Source organism: Lemur catta, chromosome 3, assembly GCF_020740605.2.
Source record: "Lemur catta isolate mLemCat1 chromosome 3, mLemCat1.pri, whole genome shotgun sequence".
NCBI lineage: Eukaryota > Metazoa > Chordata > Mammalia > Primates > Lemuridae > Lemur > Lemur catta.
In genome coordinates, this window is record NC_059130.1 from 93,796,597 (window position 1) to 93,812,079 (window position 15,483).

The 15,483-nt window shown below is 49.2% G+C and overlaps 1 protein-coding gene across 4 annotated transcripts in view; it reads left to right on the top strand.

Moving 5' to 3' along the window:
• Window positions 1-15,483, top strand: part of ERI3 (ERI1 exoribonuclease family member 3) — a 127,986-nt gene that overhangs the window by 42,130 nt on the left and 70,373 nt on the right. For all 4 annotated transcript variants that reach the window (XM_045545613.1, XM_045545612.1, XM_045545610.1 and 1 more), the window contains one exon: window positions 980-1,071. In XM_045545613.1, coding sequence (XP_045401569.1) covers window positions 980-1,071 — 92 coding nt within the window. The remainder of the gene's footprint in view (window positions 1-979; window positions 1,072-15,483) is intronic.

The following is a 15,483-nucleotide window of genomic DNA, read 5'->3' on the forward strand; positions in this document are numbered from 1 at the left end:
CAAATGTTGGAACCCAGACGTGCCTGACTTTCAATCCTGCATTTTTTGCTACTGTGCAAGATAGCCTTAACAAAAATAATCCTCCTGCGTGAGGAGAAGCAGTGGTGTGATCTGTTGCACTCCCTCTTCATGCCTGGGATCTTCTGAAAAATAGGCAATGCTTCATGAATTCTTTATGATAATTCTCTTGCTATATACTGTTTTTAGTATTTGTACTTCTAGTGTGAGAGTGAATAATAAAACTGATCAAAGGGATGAAGGGAAAGAAAGACTTGAAGTGTGTTTAGGAGCAGCTTCTTTGCCTTTGTAGGAACTGAGTTGAGCCTTCCAAATATTCTGCTGAATTTGAATCCTCAACCAGCAAGAGGAGAAATACACAGCTGGGGGGCCAGTTTATGAGCTTTTAGCAATTGGAGCAGGCAGCACTATCCCAGGCATCAGGATGAGGCTCCAGCCCAGGAAAGGGGCCTCTTCTGAAGGTGAAAATTTTCCTCACTTTCATTTGGTAAATAACCTAATTCATAAATTTGGTTAACCAACATTTGGTGGAAAGGCAAAATGAACAAGTGAATGAATGAAGCAGTGGATTGGAGTTCCTGCTTGGGGCCTCCTTCTGGCCTGTTCTCATGGCCCAGGATAGCCATGTGTCTGTGCTGGGCTAGGCCTTTGTCTGAGGACCAGTGACAGTCACAAGCGGATCAGAGCAAGGTATTTGGACTGACCTGCTGGGATCTGGGGCAGGCTGCCAGGCAGCGGGGCAGTGGAGGGGTTGTGGGATCTCCCTGAAGGGATCGTCCTTCAGGTACCTCCACAGTGCCAAGCCAAGGCTCCGAGCTCAGAATGGAGCCATGGCTGGATAAGATTACAATTTTCTCCTGCTCTGATTACAAACAGCTTATCTGCGTTTCACTGTTGTGGCTCTTCACAGGCTTAGGGGAAAAAAAAAGGAAAATCTCATCTGTTCTTGTGTACTTTTCAGAGGGTCGATGAGTGGATGGCGAAGGAAGGCCTCTTAGATCCAAACGTCAAGTCAATTTTTGTCACCTGTGGAGACTGGGACTTAAAAGTCATGTGAGTATAAGAAGGGCTGCTTTGCTGGCAGGGCTTGGAATCTGTGGGACCAGGTCTTGCCTTGTGGAAGCTTAAATGTTCAACCCTACAGGGCAGCTAGGTCAGGGATTCCCTGGGTCTTTGAGGCTGCCAGGGCTAGAAGAAAGCTGGGAGCCCTGCCTTCTGCCTCTCTGGAGCAGGATGTGTCCAGGTCAAGACCCCACCTGGCCTGCTGTTGTTCGCACTTTCCTGCCTTTGCCAAGTCTCACTGTTCATGACAGCCCTTCCACTTGCTGGGTTATATGTTATTTCCCTGGAAGGAAGGAGTTAAAAGAGGGTCTTGAGAAAATGTTTCTAACCAAATACATAGTGTATTTCTCTCTGTAATGAGAAATAGTAACTTACTTATCAACGCTATAAAGTAGGTATTATTATTCCTATTTTATAGCTGAGGAAATTAAGACACAGAGAGGTTAAGTAACTTGCCTAAAAACACACAGTGCTAGGATTCACCCAGGCAACCTGGCTCCGGGGTCCTTACTCTTAACTATTATACTGTGCTACCCTTTTATCTGACTTGCAAGACCCTGGTGAACCGAGAGCCCAGTAGTGGAATGAGAGAGGACTGCTTCTGGGAGTCCAAGTCACCAGCCTCCTCCTCTCTTTGTCCCCATTGCTCTTTCTCCTTTGTCTGCTGATCCTGCCCCAGTTATAGAAGATAGAACCGATTCCTTTGCTGGGTTGACACTTCTGTATTTTGTCTGTCCTCATGGATACCTGGCTTCACACAGCCTCCAGGGAACTAAAGTGGGGTGGAGGTAGGGGGGGCACTGTTTGCTGAGGATTGATAGAATCGATAGCTCTGTGTTCTTTGTGACTGAGGGCAGCAGCAAGCATCTTGCGTGTGTGTGTGTGTGTGTGTGTGTGTGTGTGTGTGTGTGTGTGTGTGTGTGTGTGTGTGGGCAGCAGCAAGCATCTTGCGTGTGTGTGTGTGTGTGTGTGTGTGTGTGTGTGTGAACTTTTGAGCATAAGGTGGAGTGTTGGTGAGGGATGGGGAATAGTGGCTCTGGAGTGACATAGCCTACCATATCAGGTATTATCTCTCACCAAGGCCCTTTTTATGCCTTTTGGACACTGGGCTTTGGTGAAGTTATGCACCCAGGTGAGTGTCAAGCCTGCTATTGGACCTCAGCTCTCTAGGTGAGACAGGAGGAAGCACAAGCCCCGATCATGTAAGCACACATGAACCTCATCTTGTACACCTTTCAGGTTGTGTACACACACTGACTGCACACCTCTGGGTTTGCCCCAGAGAGTCTCCGTACTCCCAGATGCTACCTATTTGTCAGGGAAAGTATGCAGGCTGGGACTAGGAGCAAATGTGAATCAGAGGGGAGGAGTCTATGGCGAAGGGGAGGAGGAGGAAGGCTGGTGTTCTTGTTTATGGTGTCCTGGACAGCTTTGAGCCCTTGAAGCTGGGAAGGGACTTAATATGGAGCTCTGCAGCCGAAAAGAAGCTATTCAGGGTGGGGTTGGATTCAGGCTGATACAGAATTCTGGGGCTCACATGGCCAGGGTGGAAGACCTTTTAGCCCAGTCCAGAGGTCCGGTTCCTCTGGATAGCGTTGCCAGGACTTGTGCTCTTCCCCTGTTTTTCTCTCTTTGGTGTGTTCATCTTCCAAACACCTGAATTTCAGATTCTTCTGCTGTAACTGTGCATGGTGTGACATACGTATGTATATGAAAATTTTCCTCTACATAATGTTGAAAACTATCTGGCTGGACCTCCCAAGCTTGGCTGGGTCTCCCCGGGAGATGGAGAGGGAATTTCAGAGGGTGTTGTCTTTGGGTCTGGCCTATTCCGGCCTGCAGTACTAGTCCAGCCCTCGGGGCCTGGACTACACTACAGTACAGTGGGCCCTGGATGGATGTTGGTGACTTGGGAGATGGCTTTGCATCTTCACAAGAAATGATGGCATCAAGAAAAGGGATTGGGTTGTGGAATCCAAGCATATATGAAAGGAAACCAGGTTTTAATGAGCACATACCTTATTTCATTCAGACTTCCTAGTTACCCTCTCTGGTAGGCAGTATTATCTTTTTTGTAGGTGAAAAAACAAAACAATACAGAGTCCCAGGGAAAAAAACCCTGGGACTCGGAAAGGGAAAATCTCATAGCTAGACAGAATTGAATTCTAAAACCTGTAGTTTCCAAAAGAAATAGGTAGGGTAGACTTTGGTGGCTGGTTTGGATTTGGATGGGGAAGGCCAGTGAATGTCTGGAAAAGAATGCAGGATGGAAGCGGGTGGCTGGTGGGAGGGCTTGGAGGAGAAGAACTCTGTGGCTGCCTCTTAGAAGCAGGACTCCGCATAACTGCTGGGAAGGTTCTTAATTAAATGTGTAACAAAATAAAAACAGCCAGAGAGGAAACCTAAGTAGTGCTGCGTGACAGTGCACAGCTTATCGGTGTTTCTGGAACCTCTCGACAGAGCCGTCACCTTTTTATGCGCCTGGTAAAGGCTGCTGATGAGCCGGACAAGGGTGGTGTTAAATTGACACTCACAACTTGTTAGTATGTGGCTTACTTCTTATTTTGACATCCATTTTCAGATTTAACTAAGTCTAAGAAATTCAGCAAATATTTTCATTTCACACTCTAGTTTGTGGAAGCTGTGGCTCCTTCTCGTTGCTGTCCTTACCTCTCACCCCCCCAACCCCCCACCCCCAAACCAGCTTCACATCACTTTTGTTGGAAAGGACCCGATTAGTGAGGCACTGAGAAATGGGAACTGAAGTGGCAGCAGAAATCCCACTGGAGAAAAGAAATCTGCTCCTACCCTGACAAAATCATTTTGTGTCCATCTTTTGTCAAAGTTGGATGAGTTGATACTCCAGGTTTACGTGGGCTTTGATGCCATAGTCACAGATCCTACTAAGGTGGGCTTTTATTTAGTGGGTATGAATTTAATTTTCCCTCTAAAGTTTTTTAAGGAATGACACTTGTTAGGGGTTTGGCCCTTGGTCAGCTTGCCTTCCCTGCATGGCCTGCCTTTCCTTCACCTTACCTGGTGTTTCTTGAAGCTCCCCGTGGGGTTTAGTGTTGTTTCTCTGCTTAGCTCAGCTAGAGAATGTCTCTTTCAAGGGGTTCATCTTTGACAGGGTGGGAGGGTAGGGCTGGTGTACAGTGAGGAATGACCTCTGCACAGGCACCCACTTGAGGAGCTTAGATTTTAGCCTATAGCTTGAAGATCTAGGTTCACCAACTGAATAGCACAGTGTGGCGGAGAAGCTAGACCAAAGGCTTTCCTGGTGGACTGTGGGTCTGAGAAGAGGAGCAGGTCAGGAAGAGGGAAAGAGCTGGCCTGCGGGAAGTCCTAGCCTCCTGCAGTCTGGAAAGAGGCCCCTCTGGAGAGCGTCAGGGTGATCTGATGCTGCACTCTGGCAGAGCAGGAGCCAGGGGCTGCTCAGGGTCTGTTGAGAGGGTCCCCATCTAGGCTCAGCCTCAGCTTTGGAAAGGGAAGTTTTCTTCCACTGAAGGTTGAACATGTAAATGCTGGGCTGGCATTTGACTTCAGTTTTTTCCCTGCCTTCCTGGGGGGATGTATGTACTATACCCCTTTGCCTGTGTTGCGCACATGTGGCTCTGGAGCACTTCAGGTTTTAGAAAGTTTGGAGATCGAAAGATACTTGCCCAGATTACACTATCCCTGTTGGAGCTGGGGAGCATGTCCTCAGCAGGGGCTACTGGGAGTACCTGGGGGTTGCAGTCAAGTGGTCAGGACCATTGAAGAGCAAGGCTGCTGCTCCCTGGAGTGGAAGGCACAGTGATGGACCCACATACCTAGTGAGCACTGAGGCACGTGACTATCCTGGGGTGGAGGGGTAGAAGATGGCTGAAAGGGTGGCCTGGTGACTTGTGTGCTGCCAGTCAGCCTGGCCTCTCTTGGCATCATTCAACAGAGTTGACTACTTCATCCTTCTTGAAATAGTATTTATGTTTAATTTAGTTGTGTCTTCTGTTTCTCTGGCTTCTCCTCGGTCACTTTGGCAGATACTTCTTTCTTTACTTTTTTCTTAATTTTTGGTGTTTCTTTGATCTCTATTCTAGTTGTCTTTTCTTTTTATTCTACACACTCACACTTACCAGAATGATCTCAGCTTTTGCCATAGCATCAACTATCCTCTGTAAGCTGATGTTTTCTCATCTTTTTCTCACCTGTAAAAAAGAAATCTGCTCCATCTGCCAGCTGAACGCCAAGCCTGCATCTCCACTAGATGCCCACAGCTCAGGGGTTATCCTTCTCCCCACCCCCTGTCCTCCAGCTTTCCCTCAAATGATGACTGGTGCCATCTATTCAGTTCTTCAGAAACCTGAGAATCATACTTTCTCTAGCCACAACCAATTTACTGCCAAATCCTATTGATTCTGCCTCCCAGAGTTTTCTCAAATTCATTCCCTTCTGTCCATCTCCTCAGCCACTTTCCTAGTTAAGAGGATCATATTCTTCTTGGATTACTACAAAAGCCTTCTGACTAGTCTCTTTGACTGAAGTCTTGGTGCTTCTATTCCATTCTCTTAACTGCAGCAGATTATATCACACCCCTCCCTGATGCCCTTCAAGGCTTGCTCTTGCCCTCAAGGTAAGGTCCACACTGTTCATGTCACTGTCAAGGCTCTTGCTTACTTCTCTAGCCTCACCTCTCAACATGCATCTCCTGCAGCCACAGGCTCCAGCTGGCCAGTTTCGAATGATCTCTTTTAACCTCTTTCTCTGTGCCTTCTTTTGTGTTCTTAGAGCACATGTACTTATTCATACATAAAATTGTATTGTAGCTACCTCAGCTTGTCTGTCACTCTCACTAGATTGTGAGCACTATGGTAACCTGAGGATGAGGTTTGACATGTGGTAGTTGTTCAATAAATAATTGTTGAATAAGTGAAAACTAAATAATGGAGTGGTCTTAGGGAATCTCTGCTCAGGAAGAATGACAGAGGATGTATAGTGGGTAGATTCAGAGAACATTAGTTGCCATTGTATGGGACAAATGGAACAGAAGAGGAAATCTCGGGCCTTGCTGCACCAGCCCGCGTGTGAGGAGTTAGAGGACTATCCTGCTAATGTGAGGAAGCCCTTGGATTTTCTCACTGTCCATACCGTGTGTTGGGCCCTCCATAGTGGGTACTGGGTGACATAGCCCACAGGCCTAGGCCAGGGCAGAGGAGCTTGGTCTCAGGAGCAGTGTGAAATGCCATCTCTGAGAGATTTGTGCCTCCAGAATTGAGGGTTGAGACTCATCTGGAAAAGTTAACATCAGAGAATAAAGATAACCGATGTTTATTGAGCACTTACTACATACCAGGAGCCCTGTTGTGCTATTTACACAATGTCATTTAGTCCTTACCACAATCCTATGAAATAGGTTCTTTTATTAACAAATGAGGAAACTGGGGCCCAGAAAGGTAAGTAATTTGTCAAGGACACACAACCTGCTTGTGGCAGGGTGGGAATTGGAACCTGGACATTCTGACTCGAGAACCCATGTGTTTAACCACTGTCCCATCTGACATCTTCTATCTTCCTTCATGGTGCATGGCTTGGTGATATGGTGGGAATGCCCTTCCTCTTCCCCTTTGTTGTCACCGAGTGGCAGAGCCTTGGAATGTTCTCTGACACCCAAGGCTGTTGGTTCCTGCTCTGGTGTTGGTGGAGGTCTGGACTGTTATGTTCATTTTAACATGAGGGCTTGGTTGGCCAGGAGATGTATTGAGGGATGATTTGAGGCTGACTGAAAGCCTCCTTACAGTGTTACAAATGAATGAATCCTCAGATCTGTTTTAAGGAAACCACAGCCAACATCACTTTGGACACCTCTCTGCTGTATTTATGTTTGGAGGCACGTGGGGCCTCTCACTGTGTCACTAAGCTCACAAGAGGCTTGCCCCTTGCCCATGAGTGTGCCAGTCGGTCCCAGCACCGAGCTGCTTCACCTTTGATTAGCAGCCTGCTGGGGGAAGGGGCTAGAGTAAGAACTCCCTGCCAGTCCTGACTTGTCTCATTTCCCTTTACTTTTATCTGTCACTGCAAGCGCTTGGGCTCCCCTCTTGAACTAATTAAGTTTGCATGTGTTTAGACACATTGCCAAATAGGGCTTAGCAAAGCGGAACTGAGCTACATCTCTTTCTGAGTAGGGAGGGAAGGGGATACGAATGCTCCTGTTCAAGGGCCAGGGAGAAGCGTGGATGATGGAGTGAGTGCATGTGCAGATGATAGGCATCTGCCCCGGCCCTCCTAGGGACACAGCAGGCCTGCAAAGCAGCCTTCTGATTGGCTGACAGGGGCAGGCCCACCTTCAGTGCTCTTAGTGAATTGGGCATTCTAAAAAGGCTGAGGGTGGAAAGAGGGCAGGCTCTGAAGTATGTTTTTTTTCTCTGAGCACAAACAAAATTGAAGGTCAAGTTCAGTGGGATTTGCATGGGGAATTTGTAGGGCTGTGTGCTGTTTGCTGCCAGCCTGAATCCACCTAGCTTCCAGGCCTGTACCCACCTAAGTGGCTAGCAGAGTACAGAGCAACCTTCTTTCTAAGTCGATGAGAAGTACCTTGGAAACTTGGACAACCAAAGGCCCAAGTTTTCCTTTTTGCCCCGAAGACCCCAATTCTCCCTGTTCAGCCAGGGGGAGGTGGAGAGAAGGAGAATAGTGTTGCCCCAAATCTCCCCACCCTGGAGATGGGATTCAGCCTAATGGATCATCATTGTGAGGCGATGGCATGTTTTTGTGTCAGACTGATGCCTGGTGCCTTGTCCCTGGTGTAGGGTGGCCTGAGATCTGAGATGCCCTGTGTTAGAACATATTTGGGTCCTATCCAGACAGCAGTTATGGGGACAAACCATGCTGTGGACTCTTTCTCTGAGGTAAGGAATGAGGGTACTGCTTGCTACAGAAAGCAGAAAAGCCAGCTGAAGGCCATGGCCAGGACTTCGGTCCTATAGATACGAGGGCAATGGGTCCACTTCCTGGCCATGAAGAAGCTCGTGATGGGCAAGATCAGCTCAGAGTCAGCCCAGTGCACACAAAGTGTGTAGGGGCAGGGGGAGGAAGTTCTAGAGGTTGTATAGGAATCCTGGGCCTTAGAGTTGTAGCCTAAGCCCAGAGACAATGGGAACCAGACCTTCTGCCCTCCCTTCAGTTTCCCTAGAGCCCTCTCATCAGCAGAGGTGCATCGGGTTAGCCCCAAGAAGGCAGCTTGAGTTGATGGGGTCATGTTTCAGCTGCAGCTAATCCAAGTCACTCGATATAAATCTCTCCCTGCTTCCTCTCCCCTCCCTCCCATCCCCAGCCCACAGACAGGGAAATGAATCCTGGCCCTCACCCTGAATACATCATGGCAGGCTTGCCTCTAATGAGAGAGGACCATTCATTGTGGGGTGAAGCTCCCTGCAGAGCCCGGGATGCCATTAATTAAAGAAGAGCCACCTGAAGCCAGTCGTGCGGTGCAGCCTGCCACGCTCAGATGGAGTGGTGGTGGGGTAGCCTCGTTAGCCTGACAGCTCCTTGGGCTGAGAGTTCTTGGGCTTGGAAGAGCAAGGGGTGCCCCCCTTCTTCCTGAGAGCTCAGATGCCCCTGGGGGTAGCCTACTCACAAACATATGAAAGCCCCCTCCTGCACATGTCCCAGGGCCTAGAACTGGCACTAAAGGGGCTCCTGATTGTGGGCTTGGCTGGGAATTATCCAGTTCCTATGTGCTAGGCCTGGGGCAGGAACAGGTTTCTGTGGAGCCCGTGCAGCTCCTGGTTCCCAGTCTTGGCTCCCTTTACACTTCTCCGTGTGGTCCTTGAGCTGCAAGTCAACAGGCACCTCACCCTGTGTGCTTCCCCCAGAGCCCAAGTTTGGGATAGTTGCTCTGCTCTGGAAGGACTTTGTGCCTGGAGAGGTGTTGGGGGAGAAGCTCTGTTGTCTAAGCAACAAGCACAGCCCTACCCTGGCAGACAGCCTCTGGTGTTCCACTGTTTGGACACTTCTCGGCTGAAGGGTGGGACTCCAGTGGTAGCCTCATCTCCTCACTCCCTTGGAAGTGTCGATGGGTCACATTTTAGCCATTATAGGAACCCCTGGAATAGAAATTTGGCTCAGTTAAAAACACTGATAAAAGATAAAGATATTTGCTTAATGAGTGATCAGGCTTTGAGATATTTAAGGTGGTGGGAAGCTCATGCTTTGGCCTGCTACAGAGTTGGTGACTGAATAGTTTCTACTGCCTAATTGGTCCAGAAGCAAGTATTGCCGCCTAGGTTCTGGCCCAGGTTCTGATATGTGGAGCTCCCCCTGACCATCTGGGAGGGTGTTATCCCCTCCTCCTTGCTGGCAAGAGGGGCTATATGCCCTGAGACCTTAGCCTTAGCCCAGAGTTGGGCTGGCTCAGCCAGTCTCTGCCTGGTTTGGCAGGAAGACAAATTGGATCCTATGTCTGTGGCTCTTCAGGGCAGCCTCTGGAAGTCTGGTGCTGTGCTCTGAGGCAAAAGCTGACAGAGAGGCTGCTTCAGAGGGCCTCAGAGCCAGCTGCCACGTGGCTGGACTGTATGATCCATCTCTGCTTCCCGAGAGCTCACTTGGCGTGAAAGGGAGGCTCCATGCAACCTCCCACCAGGCCGTGACCACCTAGGCTAGGGGTTGGGCTGTACTCTTTTGTATTTTGAAACCTTTTTATCTTCCTGTGTCTTGGCCATTTGCTTGGGCCCTTCTGCCCTCTGTCAGATAGAGAATGAAGGCTGGAAGGCCTTGTGTTCTAAGCTCCAAGGAGGAACCACTGGTGCTCCTGGGAAATATTTTCCTTTGTGTGAGATATTCTTTTACATCAGTGTTTTTTTAGAAACTCTTTGTATGACCCTTGAGCATCAGTGTTTTTTTGGGTCTTTCAAAAAATTGAGGTATGAAATAGGTCCATAAAATATACAAATGTGAAGAGTGTATTTGATATATTTTTATACACGTATACACCTGTGTAACCATCATGTAGATCAAGAACTTTTTCATCATCCCAGAAAGTTCCCCTGTGCCCCTTCCCAGTCAGTAATGCCTGCCCCTTGCCAAGTAACCATTATTCTGACTTCTGTTACTTTTGGCTAGTTTTGCCTATTCTTGACTTTCATATAAATGGAATTATATAAGATGTATTCTTGTGTCTGGCTTATTTGACATAACTTAATGTATGGAAGATTAATCCATATTGTATGTATCAGTAGTTTAGCCTTTTTATTGCTATATAGTATTCCATTGCATAGTACTGCATTTTATTTATCTATTCTCCTTTTGTTGGAACATCTACCTTCTTTAGTTGTTTAGTGCATGTTTGTTGAATGAGTATGTGAATGTTCAATCTGATATGGGAATCCCCATAGGTCTATCAGCTTGTCTCAATCCCCCTCATCCTTTACAACCTAATTCCAGTCCTTTGGCTATGTGGTCTTCCCTGTCCATTCTGGAAATCATGCTATCCTCCCTCTTCTCTGAGGTCCTGTGATAGGCAGAGGCTGACTTCAGGCCTGTGGAAGTGGCATTTGAGCCATGCTAGTTCATTTCTTTATTCTTTCAGCAGCTGTGTGTTGACTACCCTCTGTGTGCCTATACTCTTCTTGGTATTGAGAATATAGCAGTGCACAAAGAGAGAAAACTTGCCAAAACATCCTGCCTTCGTGGAGTTTGCATTCCAGCGCATGCAGCTGGCGCTGTCCTCTGCCATCTTCTGGAGGGGCTTGGAAGCTCTCTGAATGCAGGAATCAGATTCATTTAGCCTCTACCTTGAGGGTCCTGGGTCTCAGTGATACTCATAAATATCGCCTGAAGAATCTTAGTCTTGTCCAGGCTCTTCTATCCTTTGGGATTTTGTAGCAGCTAGGTGACAGTGGCCCTTACCACCTTGTCAGGGCTTCTCTAGGGCTATGGGCTTTCATCCTTCTTTTCTGCTGATGCTGGTAGAGGTGGTGTTAGCTGCCTGCTGCTGCTGCTTGGCAGTGAAAGGGTTTCTCTGTATTGGTGCTTCTCTTCCACTATCCTGGAGTCTGATTCCCTCTGTGAGAGGGGAGAATTAATCTCCAACTTTCCATGACTGTAAGGTGAGTGACCTCTGTTTTGTCAGCGCTTGCCAATCTGTCCTCTAATTCCCAGCCAGGGTAATGGAGACATTACTTTGTGCTAAAGCAAACCACCAGTTCTCCTAGTGCAGACGCTGTGCAGATCCAGGCACTGGGAAAGAGAGGTCAGCTCCGTGGGCACAGGCATATGGAGGCTGGAGGGGTGTTGGCACCTGAGCTGCTTCACTCCTGAACTGTGGTTGGCAGATTCAAGAAGGGGAGGTTCCCTGTCATCACATTTGCCCTTTCTCCATCCGTGCCAATAGGGCAGCTGCTTCAGTTTGATCTGGATATTAGGTTTCTTTTGTCAGGTTCCTGAGTGCACATGAGAGGCAGCAAACACCGCAGTGAGGAAGAAGAGTCAGGGAGCCAGGGTCTTGGGAGTTGAAGGCCAGGGAGCTCAGGCTTTGGCTGGCATAGTGGCCCATGCCAGAGTGATTTGTGGACTCTCGGGGCTCAGCTTTATAGGGATTTGGGAAGGGTGACTATGAGTGGGTGGGATGAATTCTTAGTGTCCCTGGCTAAAGAGTGACACAACTCAGACTTGATAGTTCTGTAAAACTGTTTCTTCCAAAGCCTGTGAGGATGTTGGTTTGGGGAAGAAAGCTAGCCAGCCCAGAGAATCCCGGGAGCCTGACAGGCCTTTTTCTCTGCGATTCTTTCTTGCAGGCAGCCCGAGGCAGCCTGTCTCTTTGTTAACAGAGTGACAGCAATGTGACACCATGGAAATAATTACTAACAAATCACGGTGCTGACTGCAAACAGCTCTCTGTCTTCAGAGGCATGTCAGGGTGCATTAGAGCAGGACTGGAGGAGCGGCGCATGTGGAGGCTGAGGCACAGCCTGCGCTCAGACACTCTCCTCTTCTTCCCCCACCCTGACCCCTTCTGCGATGTCTGACTTTCTTGTTCTTGGCCTTTTCCCACTAGGTCAGCTAAGGGGCCAGGTGGACAAGTGGCATGTGGCTGTTGGACTTCCTCTGGGCAGGTACTTAGGACTCCCATCTTCACTAAGGAGCACCTGGGTGGTGATGAGAGCCAGGAGTTTTTCCATTATGGGGTCCCCAAAAGGTGGGAGGATGCTCTAATCCTCTGATTTCCTCTCTGCCAGTAGTTTGGGGTTTCAGGATGACAGTATTTGCTTCAGCTGGACCCAGAGTGTGGGGAGAGCCTTGCGTCTGTGCCGGCTCAGCTCCCTTCCCCCGCCAGCCCTGGTTTCTTCTTCACTTGCCATAGTCAATTTTTGGTAAGTCGACTTTGTCCATTCCCTCTTGGTTAGCAGAGTGATTGCTCTGACTGTCAGGCTGTAAATAATGTTCTTGGTGTGTGTGGCTGGAGGCAGCCGTGTGGGGTGGGAAAGGAGTGGAAGGAGGAGCAGCGCTCGCCCCCTCCCCTCTCATACAATATTTATCCAGGGATGGGAGTCAGATGCAGCGACCTCAGGGGTCACCCAGTTAAATAGCTTCTGAACCTCCCTGCATTCTAATTGCTGCAGTTGTCCTTTGCTCTGGAGACTTCTCCTCCCCATTGTCTGCTGAGGCACACACTAATGGCTGTCCTCCCTGGCCCTGCTGGGAGGCATGGTGGGGGGAGGATGGAGAGGAAAGAGCTCATTGCTACCTTCCTTTCCCCAGGGATGAGGGAACCTAGGGCCTATTAACAAGTGGCTTTAGCTGGGAGGAGCACAATCCCCTGCCTTCCCCCATCCCCTCCCAAAGCTGGCTGGAGAAGGAGATCCAGGCAGTGGGCTTGGTTGATGGGGCCAAGGGGTTTTACCCATTCCCAGTCCTATAACCAGAATTATGGGACTGGTGACTCCTCTAAAGGCTATAGGAAGGCAGGGGACAGGCCCTTGAATAGTCAGCTGAGGAGCGTTATCCTGTTTTCATGGTCCCACATTCACAATTTGGAAGCTTCTAACAAGTGATATTTCCTGTTGGAATATGCTGCATTTTGCCAGAGATTGGCCAAGTGCAAAAGTCTGTTTGGTCCCCTGGAGGTTGATTGATCATGGTAGCAGGTGTGCCCCATTCATTGATTTAAGAGTGGCATGTGCCACACATCTTCACTAGGACCTTCCTGTAAATGTCAGTTACTTTCCACTGCAGCTCTTTTCTTCCAAGGATTACTGTTGGAAACTGCCCTTGAAGGTGCTGATCATGGACGTGCTGGCAATCCAGCAATAGCCCAAAGTCACCCTTGTTGAGAGCTGCTCTTGAGCTCAGTAAGTACTGTGCTGGGGACTGTAGGGACTGCCAGCTGATCGGGACAGAGAGACCAGCACATGCATAACTAATTACAGGGTCAGAAAGGTAGAGTATGAAAACACTATAAAGAAGGCACAAAACAAATGCTATGAGAACCCAGAGGAACAACGTTGAGAGACAGAATGGATGGTATTCTTTTTAGCGGTAAACTTTTTTTTGAACAAAACAATTAAAGCCCAATTTTAAGTTGAGCTATTCCAGTTGAAGCTAGGAAAAGGCCCGGCCCATTCTTCCTCTTCCTCCACTAGTCCATGAAGCAACCTGATGTCCCTCCTTGGTTGGAACCCTTGAGCTCCGTGGAGCACAGTTTAAAAACCACTAGCTTGTTCCATGCCCACCCACAAGTTTGATTCTGTGTAGGCCAAGTGCTTACACGTCTTGAAGGAGTCAGGGGGGCTGGAATTAGGGCAGAGGAGACCAGCACCTATATCCGAGCAGAGGTCAGACTGCATCCCAGATCCTGAACACTAGGAGGATGCCTCTTTGCTGAGCCTCCAGAGGGCATTGTAGGCCACACAAAGGCAGCCCAGGCATAGGGTCAAGATAACCACAGGCCAGGTGAAGACAGAAGCAGGATGAATGAAGTATCTTGGAGACAGCTCAACCTACTTAGAAGCTCTTGGTTTCCCTGGCCAAAAAAAGAATAGCTCATCAGCTGAGGCACTGACCACAGTGCCTGGAAACTTCTGTCACCTGCTCAGCCTCCTGCCCGTACCCTACGCCCTGCGGGGGCTTCTGCCAGTCCATGTGGGAAAGAAAGCTCTGGCCAGGTCCTAGTGGCAGCTTTAGCACTTCCCACAGTCACAGCAGGTGGGGCTCTGTGCCCTTCCCTGGAGGAGTTGCCATGGGAAGGACGCTGGAGAGGTGCTTGTCTTACTGTGTCCCTAGAGAGGGGCTGGGGAGATACAAGTAATAGGATTTCAAGGACTATTTGTGGCACTGGAGAGGTGCATGTTATTCTGTTCCACAGGGTGTTTGTGGCACTTGCATGCTTCATGTGGACTCTGGGGGAGAATGAGATTAGAGATAGTTGGTAGGTAGGCTAAAAAGCCATGGAGCAGGCAAGGGCTGTGTGTGTGTGTGTGTGTGTGTGTGTGTGTGTGTGTGTTTTGGAGGCCTTGAGCAACTGTTTGGCACTAGGGATTTGAGGTTGGTTTTCCTTGGGAAGACCAGCAGCCTGGCCTGCGGGGCATCCCTCTGCACCCGCCTGTGTTCTGGTTTGTGTTGGGAACTCTCCAGAGCAGCATGTCTGGGAACACGTCCAGCTGTGCTGCCAGACCCAGACGCAGGTGATGGCCTTTCGTCTGTACTATAGGGAAACCAAAAGGAAATTAAATGTCATTTGCCCCCTGCACAGCAGGTCGCTGCCAGATCAGACACTGCTGATCAGAGCTGTGCAGAGGGCACCCAAGGGAAGGCTTATGCCTGCAGCCATGTCCTCCAAGCTGTGGAGACTCCCAGGTGATGGCCTGGCTCACTCCCAGGGCTTTCTCTACCCGGCTGGGTTCACCCTGGCCTGGAGCCCAGCCCAGTGCTACATGGCAGCTGTGGCCCATGCCAGGCCAGAGGTGCATGTGTACCAGTGGGGGGGAATGGAGGGGAAGGGCAGGGCCTGGTAGTAGAGGACACCCAGGAGACAGTGAGGTGATCAGTCCTTCCTCATAGAAACTGCATTACGGTATTGTGGAAAGAGCAGGGCCTTTAGAATTAAAAGAGACTGGGTTCGAGTCCTGGCTCCACTACTTTCTAATTGTAAGGTCTTGGGAAAGTCATATTACCACGTTCAACCTCTATTTCTTCATCTGTAAAATTATGAACAGCTCTGGCTGCTGGCACGTGGAGGAAGTAGCTTCCTATTAGGACTAGTGCTAGAGTCTTCCTCACCCCCTCCCCCAGTTTTGGAAGGATGGCTAACCCCTTGTGATGGGGCCTCACTGTGAAGTGAGTTAGCTGAAGTTGATATGAAGTGGGGTGGTTGGTGAATCTGGCCAGAATGCCACAGCTGGGCAGCCCTCCCTGCCTGAGGCCCTTCCTTTG